Below are 19,986 nucleotides of genomic sequence, written 5' to 3'. Positions count from 1 at the left end.
CTGGGCCACCATTCTGCAGCAGATTAGCCCAAGCGTGTGCCCACGGTGGTAGTTGGGATCCAAGTGCAAAGTCTCTCCGTCTGGACTTGAACTAGCACAGTGCCACACTGAACCATTTCACTGACTCACTGAGTCACAAGACTAGCCCAGATTTAAAGGGTGAGGAATTAGACTTCCCTTCATGCTGAGAAGAGCTGCAAAGGAACAAAGCAAGGAGTCCAGATGCTGAGAAGGGAATCACTGGGATCACTTTTAATCAGTTTACCACAGCGTTGCTCCGGGCAGACAAGGACAGGCATCACTGCACTGTGGTGCACACCTCAGTGAACAGAATTGTGGCTGCATTTCATCCCCTGATTACCCCTTCAACTGGATGTCCTTGTACAGTAAGCAACCTGTGTAACTGTACATGACAGCCATGGAAAGGGAGAATGGAAGGACTGTTACCTCTGTAGCCATACAGATGGGTTCAAATTCCTGATCTGTCACTTACTACCCGTGTGACCTTGAATGATTTACTTAACTCCTTTATAGGACCCAGTTCCCTCATCTCTGGAAGCTGTTTTACAAAGAAACTCAGACCCCTAACATTTCAGAAGCCACACTTGGTCACTTGTAAATATTAGAAATAGCATGTGTAAAATGTCAGCCTGCCACACATAGTGCCTAGTGGGCTTGCCCAGTGGTGGCTGTTTGAAGGGTGGGGTTATCCATCTGTCTTGGAGAAGGGCAAGCCAGTATGGCCACAGACCAACAGAAAGCGTGTGTGTGAGACTGGGGTATGGTGCAAGGTTATGTCAGAGCTCTGAGCCTCAGTTTCCCCCGTGTTAAATGGGCCCAACTAGAATCACTTTATGGGGCTGTTGTGGGAGTTAGATTAGCCTGCAGTTTGCATGCAGACCAGTGGCCGGCACTTAACAAGGACAATTACCTCCCCCCGCCTGAACTCATTTGGGCAGTCATTCTCCCTGCCGTGCGGGGGCTTGGGGCAAAGTCAGGGCCAAGGGCTCTACAGACCCTGAGATGTTATCAAGGAGGCAGCTTTGGGCCTGGAAAGGGCAGCTGCATCCTCAGCGAGTCCCCCGTTGACTCAGAAACCTTTAGCTTAAACACCCAGTGTCTTGGCAGTGACTTCAAACACCATGAGTTTTGCTGACAGTGAATTTACTTACTGAAAACTTAGCAGCGGGCAGGGAATGGGGGAGGGAAAAGCTAAATGTGAAGGAGAAGAAGGACAGTTGCTAGAGAGACGCAGTCAGAGTTCAGCCTGAAAAAGACCAAGCAGAACAAGGATGCTGAGAGCTTCCTTGTCCTCAGCCTTTGCTGGCGGGTGTGGGGCTGGGGGTGCAGGGAGACGAGAATATCCCTGCTGATTGAGAAGCCAGCTCCAGGCAGAAATTCAGGGCAGGGTCATGGCTCCGTGTGAAGATTCCCCACCGGAAACAGCTCCACCGGGAGCAGATGGCTTTCTGTTCGGGTAGCCATTGCTGCCTGAGCACTGGCCACTGAACCAGTGGACTTTCCGTCTCCCCTGCGCCCTGAGCAGGCCGGGGCTGCCCCACGCGGGGCCTCAGCGTCTTCACCTGGGAGGATGCAGGTGAAGAGAAGAGCAGGGATGTGGGGGGTTCATTCAAGGACACGCGTTGGAACCCAGCTTCGGTGCTGGACTTGAATCTCATGGGGCCTCTGCTTGTGTACAAAATGTAGATGATACGCCTGCCTCTCGGGTTGCCATGCAGGGCACTGGGAGAGGACCTGGAAATCACCCGGTTGGTCAGGCTCCAGGGAGGTACTAATCTTCCAGAGCCTCCATTTTTTCACTTACAAAGGGGCTGGGAACATCTCTGGGGACTGTGGTGAGGCTCAGATGCGACCAGATATGTATGTGAGCGTCCAGTGGATGAGAGGTTGCAGGAATGGCTGCCTTGTCACCAGGTTCCCCTAAAACGTGGAGGCTGAACCCACTCAGTGGTTTCCAAGCTGGGTTCCAGGAGGCACCCCAGGGGCCACCAAAGGGACATGAGGCTGGGCTTGACCCCAGGCAGCCCTGCTTGTCGCTGTTTTACACACAGGGTTCCATCTGGGATTCTGTTTGAAATAACCGGTTCTACTGCTAAACTTTTTAGTTTTTTAAAAAAAATCTTTCATTTGGAAATAATTCCAGACTTCAAGAACAGGAATAGTTCATTAAAAGAGAAACATCCGCATACCCTTTGTGGACTGCTAATATCTTAAACATCATTTGCTTTATCATTTTTACTCTCTGTGCATATGTAATATTTTCCTGAATCATTTGAGGGTAGGTTTACATACAGCTTGGCCCTTTACCCCAAATACTTCTAAAAATAGGGGTATTCCCTCACACAACCACATTAAACTCGTCTGCTTCATAATTTTACATCAATACAGTGCTTTTCTCCACGGCACCTTCTGTACTCCTGGCAGTCAGTGATCTGACGGGGCTTTCTTTACCACTTCCTCCTCCAGCTCAGGATCCAGGGGGAGGGCAGGGATCGCATTTCGCTGTCTCCTTTAATCTGGAACTTCACAGCCTTTCTTTGTCTTCTGTGACATTGACATTTTTAAGGAATACAGGTTTCCCTCCCCACCCCCCACCTCACTGTTTCTTTGTCATGAAAGTTCCTCATTTTGTGTTTGTCAGATGTTTCCTCATGAGTAGACATTTTCAGCCAGATCTCTTAAATTCTCTTCTGACTTGAACCTGCCATGATCTTAGGACCAGGCCCTCTACCTCGGGCCTTCTGTTCACATCCACCCCAGCTCCCCACCTCCTACCCCACCTCGACTCCCCTCATCCCCATCCCCATTCAACCCAGAGGCTTCCAGCACCTTGCTACCCAGAGTGTTGTCCACAGACCCACAGCGCCCCATGGAAGCCCTGGGAGCATCAGCAACCCCGTGGAGGGCACACGTCCAGCTCGGGTGCTGCTGGCCTTCACCACTGACCTGCTCTTAGCAGAAAAAAGCCCTTCTCCCCATCACGCCACATCCCCTACACCACACCCTGCCCCAGCCCCTCGAGTCCAGGGAGGAAGCTCCACCCACCTGTCTTTCCCATTACACAATGCTGGCAATAGTAACTGGTACCCGCAAGGCATGGCTGCTGGCAACGTGCTGGGACTGGGCGGCGGGGGTGGGGGGTGGGGGGGGCGGCGGGGGATGGAATGGAACTTGCAGACATGAGGCCTGGGATCATGGACCAGGCTTTCTTTTCCAGAAGGCAGTTGCTTTTAATGCCCGTGATATGGGCCTGGATTCAAGGCTGGGATTTCTTCACTCCAGAGCCTGTGCCTCCAGCACTGTGCCTGGCAGATCCTGGGAACAGATCCCAGAACTCATAAATCCCGATCAAGTACTTCTTCCAATGAAGCTGGTTTAGGGTCCGTGTCAGGCAGAGAGTGGCAATGGCACCCCACTCCAGTACTCTTGCCTGGAAAATCCCATGGACGGAGGAGCCTGGTGGGCTGCAGTCCGTGGGTCACGAAGAGTCGGACGCGACTGAGCAACTGCACTTTCTCTTTTCATTTTGACGCATTGGAGAAGGAAATGGCAACCCACTCCAGTGTTCTTGCCTGGAGAATCCCAGGGACGGGGGAGCCTGGTGGGCTGCCGTCTATGGGGTCGCATAGAGTCAGACACGACTGAAGCGACTTAGCAGCAGCAGGCAGAATGGAGAGTTCACGGAGACAGATGGCTTTGGACCGACCTGGCCCTCCTTTCTGCAGCCAGGAGCAGACTGCATGAGGCCTGGTGAGAGCAGTTAGAACTTGTAGAATCATCCCTTCCATTACTTTGATAAACAAGCGGTCGCCACCTCTTCAGCATCTAAGACCAGACATTCAGGACTGACCTTGCTGTTGGGAAGAAATAGCTTCAAGTCCAAGAACTCCTCCACAAGAGGAGGGGGAAGGAAAGAGGAATACAGTGTATGCAAATATGGGGACTCTTTCTAAAAGAATACAAAGAACCTTCTTCTAATATAGATGAAGAACAGGCAGCATCCCAGAGGGCAGTGAAGGCCAGCCTGCTGCTTTTTCCTCTTCCTTCAGTAGTCTGTGTAGCTGGTTCAGGGAGACCCCAGGTGTGTGGGACAAAAGGCCTGTGACATCTACCGAGGGTAGAGAGGACAGAGAAGGAGGGCAGGCTGTGGGTTTTTAAAAATCTATGTTTAAAAAGCCTAAACTGATTTCTAATGACAAATGTCACTAATCGTTTATTATAGAAAAAGATGATTAGTATTGTGATAGATTTCTATCTGGTCTCTTTGAAATAGATATAGACAGGTAGGTAAATAGATAATTAATTAAGGAAATACTTTCTGCTGTAACAAATAAACCCTGCAATCTCTAACTCAATACAAATTTATTTCTCACACATGTAGGTCCAGTTGGATAGAGGAGAGGGGAGTGGGCTCCACGCCATATAGTCATCCAGGGATCCAGGCTGGGGGAGGCTTTCTAAGTCCCCTAGGCATTGACATGCAGGTAACAGAAGGGAGACACATGGACAGACAGAGAAGCTATGTGCCTGGCCTGGAAGCAAAGAACAACCTTGTTCTTATGCCCCACAACAGAAATGGGGTTCAGGACCTCTAAGATGTCATGTTCTGAGGATTGCGTGCTAAGTCACTTCAGTCGTGTCTGACTCTTTGTGACCCTATGGACCATAGCCAGTCAGACTCCACTGGCCATGGGATTCTCCATGCAAGAATACTGGAGTGGGTTGCCATGCCCTCCTCCAGGGGATCTTCCCCACCCAGGGATTGAACCCGAGTCCCTTATGGTCTCCTGCATTGGCAGGCGGGTTCTTTACCATTAGTGCCACTGAGAATTAGAAGCCACATTACCCTCCTGTCTTGTATAATAACCATGTCTAACATTTCTCACAGTCCAGTAACCCAGCAGGTACCATGTTCGTCACTTTCTGTCTTATTTGGGCTTCCCAGGTGGCTCAGTGGTAAAGAATCCACCTCCCAATGCAGGAGATGCGGGTCAATCTCTGGGTAGGGAAGATCCCCTGGAGAAGGAAATGGCAACCCACTCCAGTATTCTTGGCTGGGAAATCCCATGGACAGAGGAGCCTGGAGGGCTACAGTCCATGGGGTTGCAAAGAGTCGGACAGGACCGAGTGAGTAAACGACAACAATAACATTCTGTCTTATTACTGAAACATCACAACCACCCACATGAGGCACGGATGCTGTTGTTACCCCATTTTATAGTCAAGGAAATTGAGGCGTGGCGAGGTTGAGCTTGAGCTCACTTGAGGGTCACAAGTGAGTGAGCGGGTGAGCACTGACCCTGGGACTTGGATCCAGGTCCTGTGCTAACCTGCTGTGTTCCCCTGCCTCTCCAGGGCACCCTCAGGCCAGAGATGACCTCAGAGAGGCCACACCTAATTACAGTAGCCTCATAGGCTTTCCAGCCAGGCTGGGACTTTCAGCTTCGGGTCTCTGCACCCACAGCCTGCGTGGTCGACTGCCTTGTGGGCTGAGCTCCCTAAAGAGGAACTCAGGAGGCCAGAGCGATTTCCTCAAGGATGTGGTGTTGCTCAAAGCAGAACTGAGACGTAAGCAGCGCCTGCAGAAAGCGCAAACAGCCTAACAGAGTCGCTTTGGGAAGCTCAGTGTGGGAGAGGCTGGCTTCTCGTCTCACGTCAGCCACAGGCTACAGGGAACCTCCCTGCCTGGGGCTCCAGCTCTGTCGTCTGTGCAGCTGGGAGTTCAGACTGGACTGATGGTTTTCAAACTGGTTCCAGAGAACTCTCGAAGTGCTGGGGACATCTTGCAGAGGAGAGGAAATAGGAGGCCAGCCCTGCTGTCCGACTCTGATCAACCAGAGAAGCCAAGTCCTGTATAAAATGCCCCTTAACCAAAGGCTTCCACAGCAAAAGTTTAAAACCTCCTTTCTAGATGCTACTTCCTGCCATCCTGTGTTTTTATCAGATAAATTCATTCATTCAACAGTTCAACAAACACTTACTGACAATATGAATGTTAACAGGAAAACCCAGCGCCTGTTTTTAGGATGATCACAATTCAAGTGGAAGACATGGAGCATTCAACAGGTGACAACTGTGCAGTGAGATAAATGATGTTCATTCATTCATTTAGCAAATGTTATTTATTCGGAGAAGGCGATGGCGCCCCACTCCAGTGCTCTTGCCTGGAAAATCCCATGGACGGAGGAGCCTGGTGGGCTGCAGTCCATGGGGTCGTGAAGAGTCGGACACAACTGAGCAACTTCACTTTCGCTTTTCACTTTCATGCATTGGAGAAGGAAATGGCAACCCACTCCAGTGTTCTTGCCTGGAGAATCTCAGGGACAGGGCTCGCACGGAGTCGGACATGACTGAAGCGACTAGCAGCAGCAGCAGCTGTTGAGGGGGCCTCCCAGATGGTCCAGTGGTAAAGAATCCACCTACTAATGCAGGAGACACAAGAGACCAGGTCCCGTCTCTGGGTCGGGAGGATCCCCTGGAGTAGGAAGTGGCAACCCACTCCAGGATTATTGCCTGGGAAATTAACATGGACAGAGGAGCCTGGCAGGCTACAGTCCATGGGGTCGCAGAGAGTCAGACACAGGTGAGCGCTCACACACTGTTGAGGCATTGGATATACATAGTGAGCACAATATGTCCCTGCCCTCATAAAGCTTTCATTCTAATGGGAAGAAACAGATAATAAACAAGGAACCAGTGCTTCCTGTTTCCTTGGAAATATGCCATCAGTGCTGAAACAGGCTATCTGAATGAATAAAATAGGCTCCAGGGTCTGGGGAGTGTGAAGGAGTTTGCTGTCCTGGGTTGGGTCATCAGGGGAGGCCTCTCTGAGTTAGTGCGTATTTGTTTTTCCATTTTCTGCAATGACAGGGCCAGCAAACCCGTTATAAGGGCACTGAACCTAATTGGTGGGGAGTGAGGGTCTTGGGTTAAAACCTCCTGGAGGAACGAAGTGGCTTCAAGTGGGAATGGTACTGGAGGGTTAGGGCCAAAGCAGGTCACAGTCATGAGCTGCCCCAGGATTGTTGCACAGCCACTCACTTTCCATAAGAGCCCAGTCAACACATTTCGAGGGGCAGTTATGATAAGGTGATGTATTCTTTCCTCTTGATCGGGGTCTGCAGGCCAACTCTGGCCCACCACCTGGCTTTGTAGATAAATTGGTATTGAAGCAGCCACGCCCATTCATTCACGTAGCATCTCTGGCTACTTTCTATACAATGGCTGAGTCGGATAGTTGGGACAGAGACCATGTGCTTGTTGTTGTTCAGTTCAGTTGCTCAGTTGCGTCCGACTCTTTGCAACCCTGTGGACTGCAGCACACCAGGCTTCCTTGTCCTTCACTATCTCCTGGTGAAGAATATCTCCTTGGCTCAAATTCGTGCCCATTGTGTCGGTGTTGCTATCTAACCATCTCACTCTCTGCTGCCATCTGGCCCACTAAAATAGTAGAACTAAAATATCTACTGTCCAGCCCTGTACAGGGCTTCACAGGTGGTACTAGTGGTAAAGAACCCGCCCACCAACGCAGGAGATGTAAGAGACTCAGGTTTAATCCCTGGGCGGGGAACATCCCCTGGAGAAGGAAATGGCAACCCGCTCCAGTATTCTTGCCTGGAGAATCCCATGGGCAGAGGAGCCTGGCGGGCTACAGTCCAGAGGGTCACAAAGAGTTGGACACGACTGAAGCGACTTAGCATGCACAGCCCTTTACAGAAAAAAATTTGCCAACTCCTCTTTTAGAAAATGCTTCCTAGAAGACAAAACTTTGTCTTTAATCCAGCCACTCATTCGATGTCATCAGGGCTCTGAGTCACAGACTAAGTTTTGTTATTATTAATATCTCTGGTTTGCAGATAAGAAAAGTGAGGCTCAGAGGGCATGACCCCAGAAAGCACAGCTGGTTAAGTAGCTGAGACGGGGGCCTTCTAGTCCTCATGGCTTGTGTGACCCAGGTGTGCAACTTCAACGTGTTTTTATCAGAGCTCTTCTACAAAGTCTCCCGGCCGATGAAAACATGCCTAAGACCCCCAGCCAGCTCTTCAAAATGCAATCAGTGCCCCGCAACATCTACAGATGGAAAACAGATGTGTCTTTGGCAAAAAAGAAAGCCAGAATCAGCAGGAAATGCAGGCTGCAGCCCAGTGGCCCTTTCAGAGGCACAGCTTGATGGACTGATCTGTGATCCACGCAAGACAGATGTTCTCATCACAGGCCAGTTGTTTTACAACCGTGCCCCCGGGGTCTCAGTCCTACCGCTTGAGGCCCCGCTGTGTACAGGGCTGAGCCCCGAGCCCAAAGCCTTGGGCTCCAGGCTTTTAGGAAGGAGAATGCAGCACTATCTATCTCCAGGATATTGGCTGGGAGCCAGTGCCTTTAAATGATGCTTAAAAGTTGTGTTTGTCCACAAGGAGCTCTCAGGTCAGGGAGCCTGTGTGGTTATTTCTTACTACATCAAAGAAGAGAGACCCAGATTCTACTGACCAACCGTGGGACTTGGAGCAAATTTCTGTATCCCTGAGCCTCCGTTTCCTAATAATGAGGTTGGACTTGAATCCAAAGCTATTGGTGTGCTAAGTCAGTGATGGCATGAACCATCTCATGGAAGCTAGTCATGTGCGTCTCTTCCCTGCTCCATGTTCATGTTGGTAGCTTGAAGTTGGACACTGGGGAAATCTTTATGCCATGAAAATTGGCAAATCCTGCAAAGCAGAGCTTTTTTCTTTGGAGAACCCCTTGTTAAGCATTCCCAGCACACCACTGTCTAAGGCCATAATAATGGATCCTAGTGACCTCGACCATGACCCCAGCTGTGGGAGAACAGAGTGGGGCCTGGTGGGAGGACACGTGGGGCCAGCGCACTGTCGGTGTCCTAGATTCCAAGCCCCGTGCTAGAGACTGGAAAGGCCGTGATGGGGCAGAGGCTCAGAGAGGTTAAGTGATCTGCCTAAGCTCACACAGCCTCCATCCCTGCCTTCAGGGAGCTCACAGCTCACAAGAAGGGCAGGCTCTGAAACAGTCAAGGGTCTGGGCACTGGAGCAGGGACCATCTATTGAGGATGTGGGAGGACAAGAAGTTAGTGAGGGAAAGGAAGGGAGGGCGGCCCAGGCAGAGGGAACCGTGTGTGAAGGCGCAGATCATTGAAAGCGCCGGTAGCATTCAGCTGCAATTCAGCACAGTAGGGTGTTCTTCAGAGTGTAGCAGTGGGTGGCGGAATGTCATCCTGAGTTCCCCCTGGTGCGGGAAGGACTCCTAGAGTCTGTGCAGAGGCCCGTCTGAGTCGGCGCCAGGCTCGGGCTCTGAAGTCTGGCTGGGAGCTCAGCATTCATTCATTCACACTTACCCAGCACCATCTCCTGCACACACCCTGCCTCTCGTTGCTCTGTGCATTGGGGAGACAGAGAGGAAGTTGCTCATGGATAGTTGGAGGGACAGACAGATACGAGATCTAAGGAGTCCCGTGCAGTGGAGTGGCTGAACACAAAATCATGGTAACCAAGGAGATGGGCCCCAGAGCCCTTCCTGAGGGTCAGCCGAGATTCTCAAGAAGAGCGTGGGGACAAGGAGAAAAGGGCAAAGCCCGGGGCCGCGGTCCGGAGGGTTCCTCCCCCTTCTGTCTTAAGTCCTCAGACCTCGGGCCGGAGCTGGACAGTCCTGGCTGAATGTCGCTGTCCTCTCAAGCGGGTTTTCTCACCTTGGCACTGCCGACCTTTGGGGACTGAGTAATTCCTTTCTATGGAGGGCTGTTCTGTGCCCTGTAGGGTTTTTAGCAGCATCCCTGGCCTGTACGCCAGTAGCAAAAACAATGCCAGACATTGCCAAGTGGCCCCAAAGGGCAGAATCTCCCTGGTTGAGAACCACTGCTCAAAAGCAAATAAGCTTTCCTGATTATTGTGTTTGGCGAGTTATCATTGGGTTGGCCAATAAGTTCGTTCGGGTGTTTCCCTACCATCTTGTGGCCAACCCAATAATACAATACCAAGAAAAAAAAAAATGATATTCTTGGAGGCAGAGTAAAATTTCGGTCAGCATGAGTTATAGGTGAATTCCAAAGGGCACAGGACTGTTTCACATCCGTGTTGCCAGACCCACCTTGTTCCCTAATTCATAAATCAAACAAGAGAAGAATCTCCCGTGTTCCGAGCATTCTAATAATTAAATTATCAACATGAAAACCAACTCCTGGCACAAAGTACTATGTCCCCTGGAATTCTAAAGTTGTGTCTCAGGCTCAGAAAGGTTATGAAAGAAAGACTTTCTCCAAAACTGACTGATCCTGTGTGCAGAGACACGGGAATCTTGAAAGATGTGATCAGAGAGCCTCCAAACACAGAGCTGGAAAAAGAGGAACAGTGTTCTTCCTTAGTGGGCATTTCCGTGGAGGTGGTGTCGGGGCACTCCGCTGTGATTCATTTCATAGAATTCTCACCAAAACCTCATAGGATGTCATGCTGTCTGTGTGAGTTCACATTGGGCCAGTAATGCAGGCTCAGAGGGGTAGGACAATTAGCTCAAGGTCACACAGCTGGTAAGGAGTGAGATTCCTGCCCCGAGTCTGACTCTGCTTTTCAGTGCTGCGTGTTACCAACTCCACCAACCAGTTCATTTTACGGGTAGAAAAACTGAGGCCACCTCAGAAAGCAGAACAGAGGTGCCAAGAATAGCTCACTTTTCCACTGCACCCTGTGGGTACTGAAGTACTCTTGTATTCTCTTTCTAATTTCAGTCTCTCAAAAACCATGACAGGCCCTCAGGGCATCTTGTTAGGCCCACCTCCACCTCGCTCCTTCCCCAAGGCATGTCAGGAGCTCTGAGCCCAGGAACACTTTCCACAAAGTGTGTGTGTGTGTGTGTGTGAGTCAGTCGCTCCGAGAAAGCACCTTTCAAGGCCACCACACCCTGACCATTCAGTTGTGTCCGACTCTGCGACCCCATAGACGATAGCCCTCCAGACTCCTCTGTCCATGGGATTTCCCAGGCAATAATACTGGAGTGGGTAGCCATTCCCTTCTCCAGGGGATCTTCCTGACCCAGGGATCAAACCTGGGTCTTCCGCACTGCAGGCAGATTCTTTACCACCTGAGCCACCAGGGAAGCGCCGCCCTCCCCCGCCCCGCCTACACAAAGCAGGAGTGATGGATTATTCCTTTCAGAGGTATTTTTGTTTTAGAAGAAACCCTCAGGAAAGGGTACTGCTTAACCCAAAAGAGGGGCTTCCCACAGAGGTGGCTAAGCGGTAAAAGGATCCACCTGCCAATGCAGGAACTGCCAGAGAGGCTCAGGTTCGATCCCTGAGTCAGGATGATTCCTTGGAGAAGGAAATGGCAACCCATTCTAGTATTCTTGCCTGGAAAATCCCTGGGACAGAGGAGCCTGGAGGGCTACAGTCCATGGGGTTGCGAAGAGTCGGACAGGACTGAGTGACTAAACGACAGCAATAACATTCTGTCTTATTACTGAAACATCACAACCACCCACATGAGGCACAGATGCTGTTGTTATCCCCATTTTATAGTCAAGGAAACTGAGGCGCGGCGAGGTTGAGCTTGGGCTCACTTGAGGGTCACAAGTGAGCGAGCGGGTGAGTGCTAACCCTGGGACTTGGATCCAGGTCCGGTGCTAAACTGCCATAGAGGCTCAGATTCGATCCCTGCATCAGGATGATTGCTTGGAGGAGGAAATGGAAACCCATTCCAGTATTCTTGCCTGGAAAATCCCTTGGACAGAAGAGCCTGGCAGGCTACTGTCCATGAAAGAGTCAGACATGACTGACCACATAGCCCCAAAGAATGCAGGTTGGAGGGGGAGCTTCAGGCCTTGTGGCATCTGGTGGAGGGAGGGCTTCGCTTTTGCAGGGGAGACGTGTGGTCACAGAGACAGGGAGCCTTCCCAGAAGACCTGAGACAGACAGCTGCTCCTGGGTGGGTCTGTGAAGTGTGACGTGAACTTGAATGAGGATGGCAGAGGGGAAGAGCTGGCAGAGGGGAAGGGGCTGGTCTTGCCCACCCGGTGGAGGGCGCCTTTCTCGGTTCCTTCTTCCGAAACCCAGACTGTGTCTCAGGCCTTCTGACTAGGCTGATCTAGGCTTGCCCCATGTCCTGAGAGTCAGGAGAAAACACAAAGGTTCCTCTTCTGGGGTGACCATCACCCACCCACCCAGCAAACCACTGATCCTTGCCCTGGGCAGGGAGCAGCTCCCAAGGAGAGCCTCGCACTCACCACCTTCCGCCTCCTTCCTCTCCCAGGGAAGCCCTACGGGGCAGACGACTTCCTGCCGGTGCTCATGTACGTCCTGGCCCGCAGCAACCTCACAGAGATGCTTCTCAACGTGGAATACATGATGGAGCTCATGGATCCCGCCCTGCAGCTGGGGGAGGGTGAGTCACTGTGCCAGACCCATCTCTGGACCCCCGGGGCCTCTCGCCCACCCCTGACCCAGCCACACCAGGGGTGCTGGGCAGCTCAACCCAAACCTCCTGCATACCAGATTCCTGGGGCATGACATGATACCTAACACATTCCCGGTCCCGGGGGAGCTCACAGACTAGCAGGGGAGCTGCGCCAGTAAAGAGACCTCATCATCGAGGCTTGTCAAGGGAGGCCCTGAGGGTACCAGAGCACGGTACTTGGTCTGTGCAATCAGAGAAGGCTTCCTGGAGGAGGTGATGTCTGAGCTGAACACTGAAGGATAAACACCAGTCAGATAAAGAAGGACAAAAGGCCATCTTCGCACAGGGAACAGCCGTTGCTGGCAGTATAAACAATAAGGGAATGATGGTCAAGTTCTTAAGGCTGGCCCTGGGAACTCACAGGCTTCCACTCATCCAGTTCTGGCAGGAAGAAAGTGATGCTGTGACAAGAGGCCATGAACTCTCCTGGAGGACGAGGGTGGGAGCGTAATTCGTCCCACCCTCACTTTCCCTTCCCTTTCCTCCTTCCCACCACTTCCTTCCACCCACTTAGCCTCAGCCACCCCTCCACCAAGAATCCCTGAGGGGCAGCCAGCCCAGATAGCAGATCCAAGGGAGCCCCAAGCCGCCCTCTGAGACATCACCCCCAAAGCGTGGAGAGACTCTCAGGCCCCCAGTGGCCCCTTTGGGCTTTGTGGTTCTTGAGATAAGCTGGCCCTCTTTGCATCTGTTTGCCTTTTTAGCCTGTGTTGGTCTCTGGGGTGACAGTATGACGTATCTAGTCCTGTGAGTTCTTGGCAGCTCAGGGGAGCGTGTAAAGCCACTGAAGATTGGCCCAGCCCCATGGACTGTTGTGGGGGTCTTAAAGACAATGTCAGGGAAAGCCCTTTGCAGAGTGGAAGGATGGGGCAGGGCTGTGGGGCTCTGCATTGGGTCTGAGCCCTGGCCGGCCAGTTCCCCGGCAGTGGTCAGCCATGCCCTGGCCACAGTGACCCCTGCTCCATCCAGAGCCTCAATCTTCGCTGCCAAGCAGGGCTCTACGCCAGGCATGGTGGCACACAGTAGGGCCAGGCCAGAGACATCCTTGATCCAACTACCCTCTACTTATGGACATGAACCCTCCCACCTCAATTGTGCCATAACCTCCTAGGATACCTTCTTTCTCTTCCTGAAACCCACAAGGGGTTTGGGTGGGAAAGCTGAAATCCTGTGGTCAGGAGAGCTAGTCTGTTTGGGGGCTTCATTAAGTTTGTTTTTTTTTTAACTGCAGTATAGTTGATCTGATCTGATCTGATCTGATCTCATAGTTGATTTACAATGTCTTGTTAGTTTCAGGTGTACAGCAAAGTCGTTCAGTTTTATGTATTATTTTTTCAGATTATTTTCCATTATAGGCTATTACAGGATATTGACTAAAGTTCCCTGTGATATACAATAAATCCTTGTTGCCTACCTATTTTATATATTCAGCGACATGAAGTATTTTTGAGACAAGCCAAATACAAATAAATACACAAAGATCTTAAACGTTTCACAGTTTCTGACCCAAAACACTGCCTGGATACCCTGCACACTACTCCTTTACAGACTTAAGAGTCAGGGCCCCCTGCCCCACCTCTGGCACCATGGGGAAATTTCTAAGGAATTCTATGGGGTGTTTGCTGGAAGGAGAAATGGCAGGAAGTAGACTGGGGGGCGTGTGTGCCCCCTTGCCCCTCTCTCTGTTCCTACTCCCAAAGCCAGAGTGGGAGGCTCTGCATCTAGGACAGCCCAGCCTTACAGGTGCTGGACTCTGGCAGAAGGACAATTTGGGGGCCTCCAGAATGGGTAACCCAAGTCTGCCAGTCTTGATGGAATGACTTCCATCTAGATGTATCTGGGCCCCAGAGCAGGCGACAGAGCACCAGGGGACGTGGGGGGAGGTTCCTGAGTTTCCCCAGCTTTACTCTCCTGTCTTCACCGGGTGGTGGCCCAAAGGGTGCTGCACATCACCGAAGCCTCTGAAGTTCAGTAAAAAGAGGGACTTGCCTGGGAATTCCCTGGTGGTCCAGTGGTTAGGACACCACGCTCTCTCTGCCAAAGGCCCGGGTTCAATCCCTGATGGCATATCCCCACCCCTGGTGCTCTGCAGAGTCAGACATGCCCGAACTAGGAGCAGGCTCCAGGAAGTCCCTACTCTTGAGAACTTCAATTACTCCTTATGGCTCAGGGGTAAAGAATCTGCCTATAATGCAGGAGACATAGGAGACCTGGGTTGGGAAGATCCTCTGGAGGAGGGCATGGCAACCCACTCTAGTATTCTTGGAAAATTCCTGGAAAATCAAATGGACAGAGGAGCCTGGCAGGCTACAATCCAAAGGGTTGCAAAGAGTTGGACACGACTGAGCAACTAAGCTCACACACACACACACACACACATGCACACACATACAAGAGGAGAACTAACACAGAGTATAGAAAAGAGCAGTTTGGAGGCTGGATTTTGGTCCCAGTTCTGCCTCTGATTGGCTGGAGATCTCAGGCAAGCTACTTCTGTGGCTTGGGAAAGAGATGGCATGGGACTAGATTTGGGGTTTTCAGACCATCCGGGCACTCCACCCTTCTGCAGAAGCAGATGGGGGCAGGAGGAGAGGTTGAACGGGCTTCCGCCTTCCTGTATTTCACAGGCTGAACAGACAGATCTGAACTCATCAGAAACCTGTAAGACCTTCATGTTCTTCCAACTGGTTTCACATGCTGTAATTTGGCAAAAACCAGAAACAGAGTCCCACTTTCTTGTAGCAGGCTTTTAGACAGTGAGAGATCAGGGACTTCCTGTACGAAGTAGAGAGTACTTGGACACTGGGCCGATGGAACCCTGGCCCCTTTCTTCCCTCCCACCCTCTCTGCAGCATCCATCACTCTGGGCAATTACAGGACTGATGGGAGACCCATGCAGCTGCTAGGAACCTGGCTGGAGCCAGCTCAAAATACAAACTCTCCCAGAAGCACCCTCATAGATTCCTTTACCCACATCCCCTCTGCACATTGGCTGACAGCTGGCCATGCTGAGCTAATAATATCTTAAGAGAGGCAATGAGCTTTTTCCATCAGTAGCACACTCTCCCTAAAGAGAACTGCCCAGCTCCAAAACTCACGTGCAGAGTCACCTGCCACCTAGTGGTCATGGTGGGAACTGCAGAGGACCCCAAGTCCAAGATTAGTGGTCTAGGAGAGCCAGGAGGCTGTGGAAAAGCAGGTGGTGAGCAAGCAGGAGTGTGCTGGCAGGGCTAGAGTTCGTCCCTTTGCCCAAGAAGGTGGGGAACCTCCGGAGCACCTCCCTTAGGTCACCTAACCACCATGTGTTACTGAGCACTGCACTTTACGTGTGTTCCTCTCTTTTCACTGCATTTGATGGGATTTGTGGATGAGGAAATGGAAGCACAGAGAACACTAATTCACCTGAAACACAGGACTGCCTGCTGAAGGCTGAGACCCGGACCCTGCTCTGTGGCCCCAAATCTGAACATTCGCAGTCAGTGCACTACAGCCAGTCGCCCCTTCCCAGCCAGGGGGATGTGATCGCCATGGGAAACACGACCGTGGGGAATGCCAGCTAGAGGACTGGGACTCTTGGCCAGCAAGGGCTGGAGGCAGCAGGCAAGTCTTCCTGGAACACACAGGCTTTGAGCTGGGCTGGAATAGGAGGCCCATGGGAGGTCTACTGGCCCTTCTCTGATAAGGGACGCTAAGCCAAGTTCCGTGTTGGCCTTGATATTGTTTTTGTTGTTGTTGAGTTGCTAAGTTGTGTCCGACTCTTTGTGACCCCATGGACTGTAGCCCTCCAGGCTCCTCTGCCCATGGGATTTCCCAGGCAGGAATACTAGAGTGGGTTGCCATTTCTTTCTCCAGAGACTCTTTCCCACCCAGGGATCAAACCTACATCTCCTGCATTGGCAGGCGGATGCTTTACTGCTGAGCCACCATGGAAGCCCTGGCCTTGACACCTATTTCAAAAACTGTCTCCTTCCTGTACTGCCATGAAAGGGCGAGTGATCCTGTGGCCACAAACCCCTTTATCTCATCCCCTACTCACCCCAGGCAGGCTATGAACTTTTCACATATTGGTTGTGGAATTTGTAGCAATATGTAGGCAGCTTCATCCAGTGTAGCAGTTAGGAATGCTTTGGGCTACAAATAACTCACTACGTACCTAATAATGGTTTAAATCAGAGTAAGGGACTGGTTTGTCTCTTGCATCAAGAAGTCCTGGGGTTGGTTTTGTTTGGTTTTGTTTCCATTTTGTAACTGCCTTATTGAAAAGCAAGACCCCTTCCATTCCGGGTCTCCTCATATTATAGGTGTTTCCTGCCAAATTGGGGGGATTATTTGTATTAATTTTGTAATCTGTGACTCTGTACTGTTGAAGGTTTCTCAATTCTGTGGGGTCTCCTTAGAATGTATGTGACTTTTCATGTTGCAATATCACACAGATGAGACAGCCCAAATTTCACTAACACCACTCTGAATAAATGATCTGAATGAGAAAAAGAAGTCCTGGGGTAAGCAACTGATAATGATGGCAGTTTTTATCCCTGCCATCAAGAAATTGTAGACCCAGCTCTTTCCATTGTTCTTTAGGATGTGAACCTTTGTCTTTGTGACTATCACCTCTGATCACAAAACAGCTCCTGTGCCTCCGGGCTCACCTCTGTGTTCCAGACAGGAGGAAGGGAGGAGACAACCCAAAATCTGACAAGATGTATCAACTAAGTCTGTCCCTTACTAAAGGCTTTCCTGGAAGCCCCACCCAGGGACTTCCACTTATATCTGTGCAGCAACCAGAATGGGGTCTCTTGTCCTGTACCTCAAACTGAAAGAGATTCTGGGAAGTGAGCATTTTAGTTGTGTTACTTACCCCAAACAAGGAGAAAGAAAGTGAAAGTGATGTCGCTCAGTCGTGTCCGACTCTTTGTGACCCCATGGACTGTAGCCCACCAGGCTCCTCTGTCCATGGGATTTTCCAGGCAAGAGTATTGGAGTGGGTTGCCATTTCTTTCTCCAAGGGATCTTCCCAACCCAGGGATCGAACCTGGGTCTCCTGCATTGCAGGTAGACCATTTACCCTCTGAGCCAGCAATTAATTAGGAAGAAAAAGAAGATGAGATTTGGGTGGCTCACTGGCAGATGACCCTCATGTCAAAAATCACTGCTCTGCTCTGTAATGTTCAGTCCTTGGGTCTGGCGGATTCCCTGGAGGAGGGAATAGCCACCTACTCCATTATTCTTGCCTGGAGAATTCTACGGACAGAGGAGCCTGGCAGCCTACAGTCCCTATAAGGTTACAGAGTCGGACATGACTGAAGCAGCTTAGCACACATGCACGACATATTTCAAAAATTAAATTACCTTAGGAAACATTAGGTATTAGGAATATGTATGAATTAAAATAAAAAGAAACGGAGAAATGAAGGATGCAAATTTTTAACTTTCTTTAAATTATTAAAAGTTGTGTGTCATCATATAAACATAATTAACATTTTCTCCACATATTTTTTAAGTTTTTTTTTAAAAATAAAATGTATATGACACCTACAGAGAGAGGTCTCCTGCCCACCCATGTCTCCAAGGCACTGCTTTCCCCACCCTAAAGACATCCATGGCTGTTAGTTTCTTGAGTATCTTTACATTTTAAAACTAAAAACTCACTTTAAAGCATCAGTTTAGAAATAAGCAAGGACTGCTGCTAAGTCACTTCAGTCGTGTCCGACTCTGTGTGACCTCATAGACGGCAGCCCACCAGGCTCCCCCGTCCCTGGGATTCTCCAGGCAAGAACACTGGAGTGGGTTGCCATTTCCTTCTCCAATGCATGAAAGTGAAAAGTGAAAGTGAAGTCGCTCAGTTGTGTCCGACTCTTAGCGACCCCATGGATTGCAGCCCACCAGGCTCCTCCGTACACGGGATTTTCCAGGCAAGAGTAAAATAAGCAAGAGTTGCGTCCTAAAGGGGAGCCAATGACAAGCTTTGAGCAGAGCCGTACAGCTCAGGGCTGGACTCGAGGAATCTTTTGATTCTGCGGTGGGCGCGGGTCTGAGTCTCAGCAAGTGACCAAACCACCTGGCCGCAGGCGCCTCGGGCCAGCGGCGGTGGGTGGGGCTTACAGAGGTGGGCGGGGCGGACCAAGCCGGGACCAGCTCCCTCCGGTTGCATGTGGGTGGAGGCGGTGGTTCAGGCTCCGCCTCCACACCCTTGCCTCCTGCAGGTTCCTACTATCTGACCACCACCTACGGGGCCCTGGAGCACATCAAGAACTACGACAAGATCACGGTGACCCGGCAGCTGAGCGTGGAGGTGCAGGACTCGATCCACCGCTGGGAGCGCCGGCGCACGCTCAACAAGGCTCGGGCCTCCCGCTCCTCCGTGCAGGTGCGGCCTGGGACCGAGAGGGTGGGGGGGGGGACGGGGGAACCTTGCTCCCAGACCATCCCTACTGCCTGCCAGTTCAGGAGCAATGGCACTGAGCCCCCCAGCCTGCCATTGTGTGCCGGGTTAGGGGCTGGGGAGGAGAAGTTGAGGGCTGGAGAAGAGAAAGGTACCAGCGAGCATCGGCGTTTCAGTTGGGCACACAAGATAGAGCTAGGAAGAAGGAGACCTTCACCCAGCATTCCTCAGAGTCTCTGATGTCCGAGCAGGCTGTTAGGGCCGGAGATGGGACCAGTGGTTTGTCCCAGTTAAAAAGCCCAGGAGCTGATCTGCAGCCTTGCCACTTGGTGCCCAGACAAATGCAGCAGCTGCGAAGGGTCCCCCTGCCCCTAGCCTGCCCACAGCCTGCCCACCTCCAACCCACCCACCCATCCTTCCTCACTTCTGTCTGTACAGACTCAGTGTTCAAAAGTCACTGGTGGCCAGACTCCTGCCCCACCCATCCCGTTATCCCACACCTCCGAGGCTGCATCAGATCAGTTCATTTCAGTTCAGTCAATCAGTCATGCCTGACTCTTTGTGACCCCATGGACTGCAGCATGTCAGGCTTCCCTGTCCATCACCAACTCCTGGAGCCTACTCAAACTCATGCATCAGAACAGCTATGAGCACGCTGAGCTCGACTCCCTAGGGCTTAGCCTCTCAGCCCATGCTGGTCCATCTCCCCTTCCTCACCAGCTGCCACTGCCCAGCCTCAGTTTCTCCAACAGCCCCTCCTCTGAAAAGCCTTCCCTGCCACCCCCCCGCCTGCCCCCTCCCCACTCCCTATGGCATGGGTTAGAAGTGCTTCCTGCTGCTGCTGCTTCTGTTGCAGCACATATACCCTGTACTGTAACCATCTGTGTATAAAGCTGTAACCCTGAGAGAGCAGGCCCTATTGCTCACATGTCTCAGGGCCTGGGACAGAGTGGGACTGGGGAGTATGCACAATGGCAGGAGTTGGGACAGTGAATCAAGCTTCACAGTCCAGAGCTGTGAGTAGGTCTCCAGACTCACTTCCCTGGCATCTAGGGCACACTGGACCTGAATCCCATGCCTGGCTGCTTTCCACATGCCCTTTCTATAACTGGGAGAGCCCAGGCCTGGGAGGC

At 51.4% G+C, this 19,986-nt stretch overlaps 1 protein-coding gene across 1 annotated transcript in view; it reads left to right on the top strand.

Moving 5' to 3' along the window:
• Positions 1-19,986, top strand: part of RIN3 (Ras and Rab interactor 3) — a 136,251-nt gene that overhangs the window by 113,272 nt on the left and 2,993 nt on the right. Inside the window, exons 8-9 of the mRNA XM_086363179.1 lie at positions 12,268-12,399; positions 18,675-18,838. Coding sequence (XP_086219305.1) covers positions 12,268-12,399; positions 18,675-18,838 — 296 coding nt within the window. The remainder of the gene's footprint in view (positions 1-12,267; positions 12,400-18,674; positions 18,839-19,986) is intronic.

Source organism: Bos grunniens, chromosome 21 (assembly GCF_055505025.1).
Source record: "Bos grunniens cultivar Pamir isolate PY7600 chromosome 21, Bosgru_T2T1.0, whole genome shotgun sequence".
NCBI lineage: Eukaryota > Metazoa > Chordata > Mammalia > Artiodactyla > Bovidae > Bos > Bos grunniens.
Note: the sequence above shows the minus strand (reverse complement) of the source record. Positions and strands in the feature narration are given on the sequence as shown.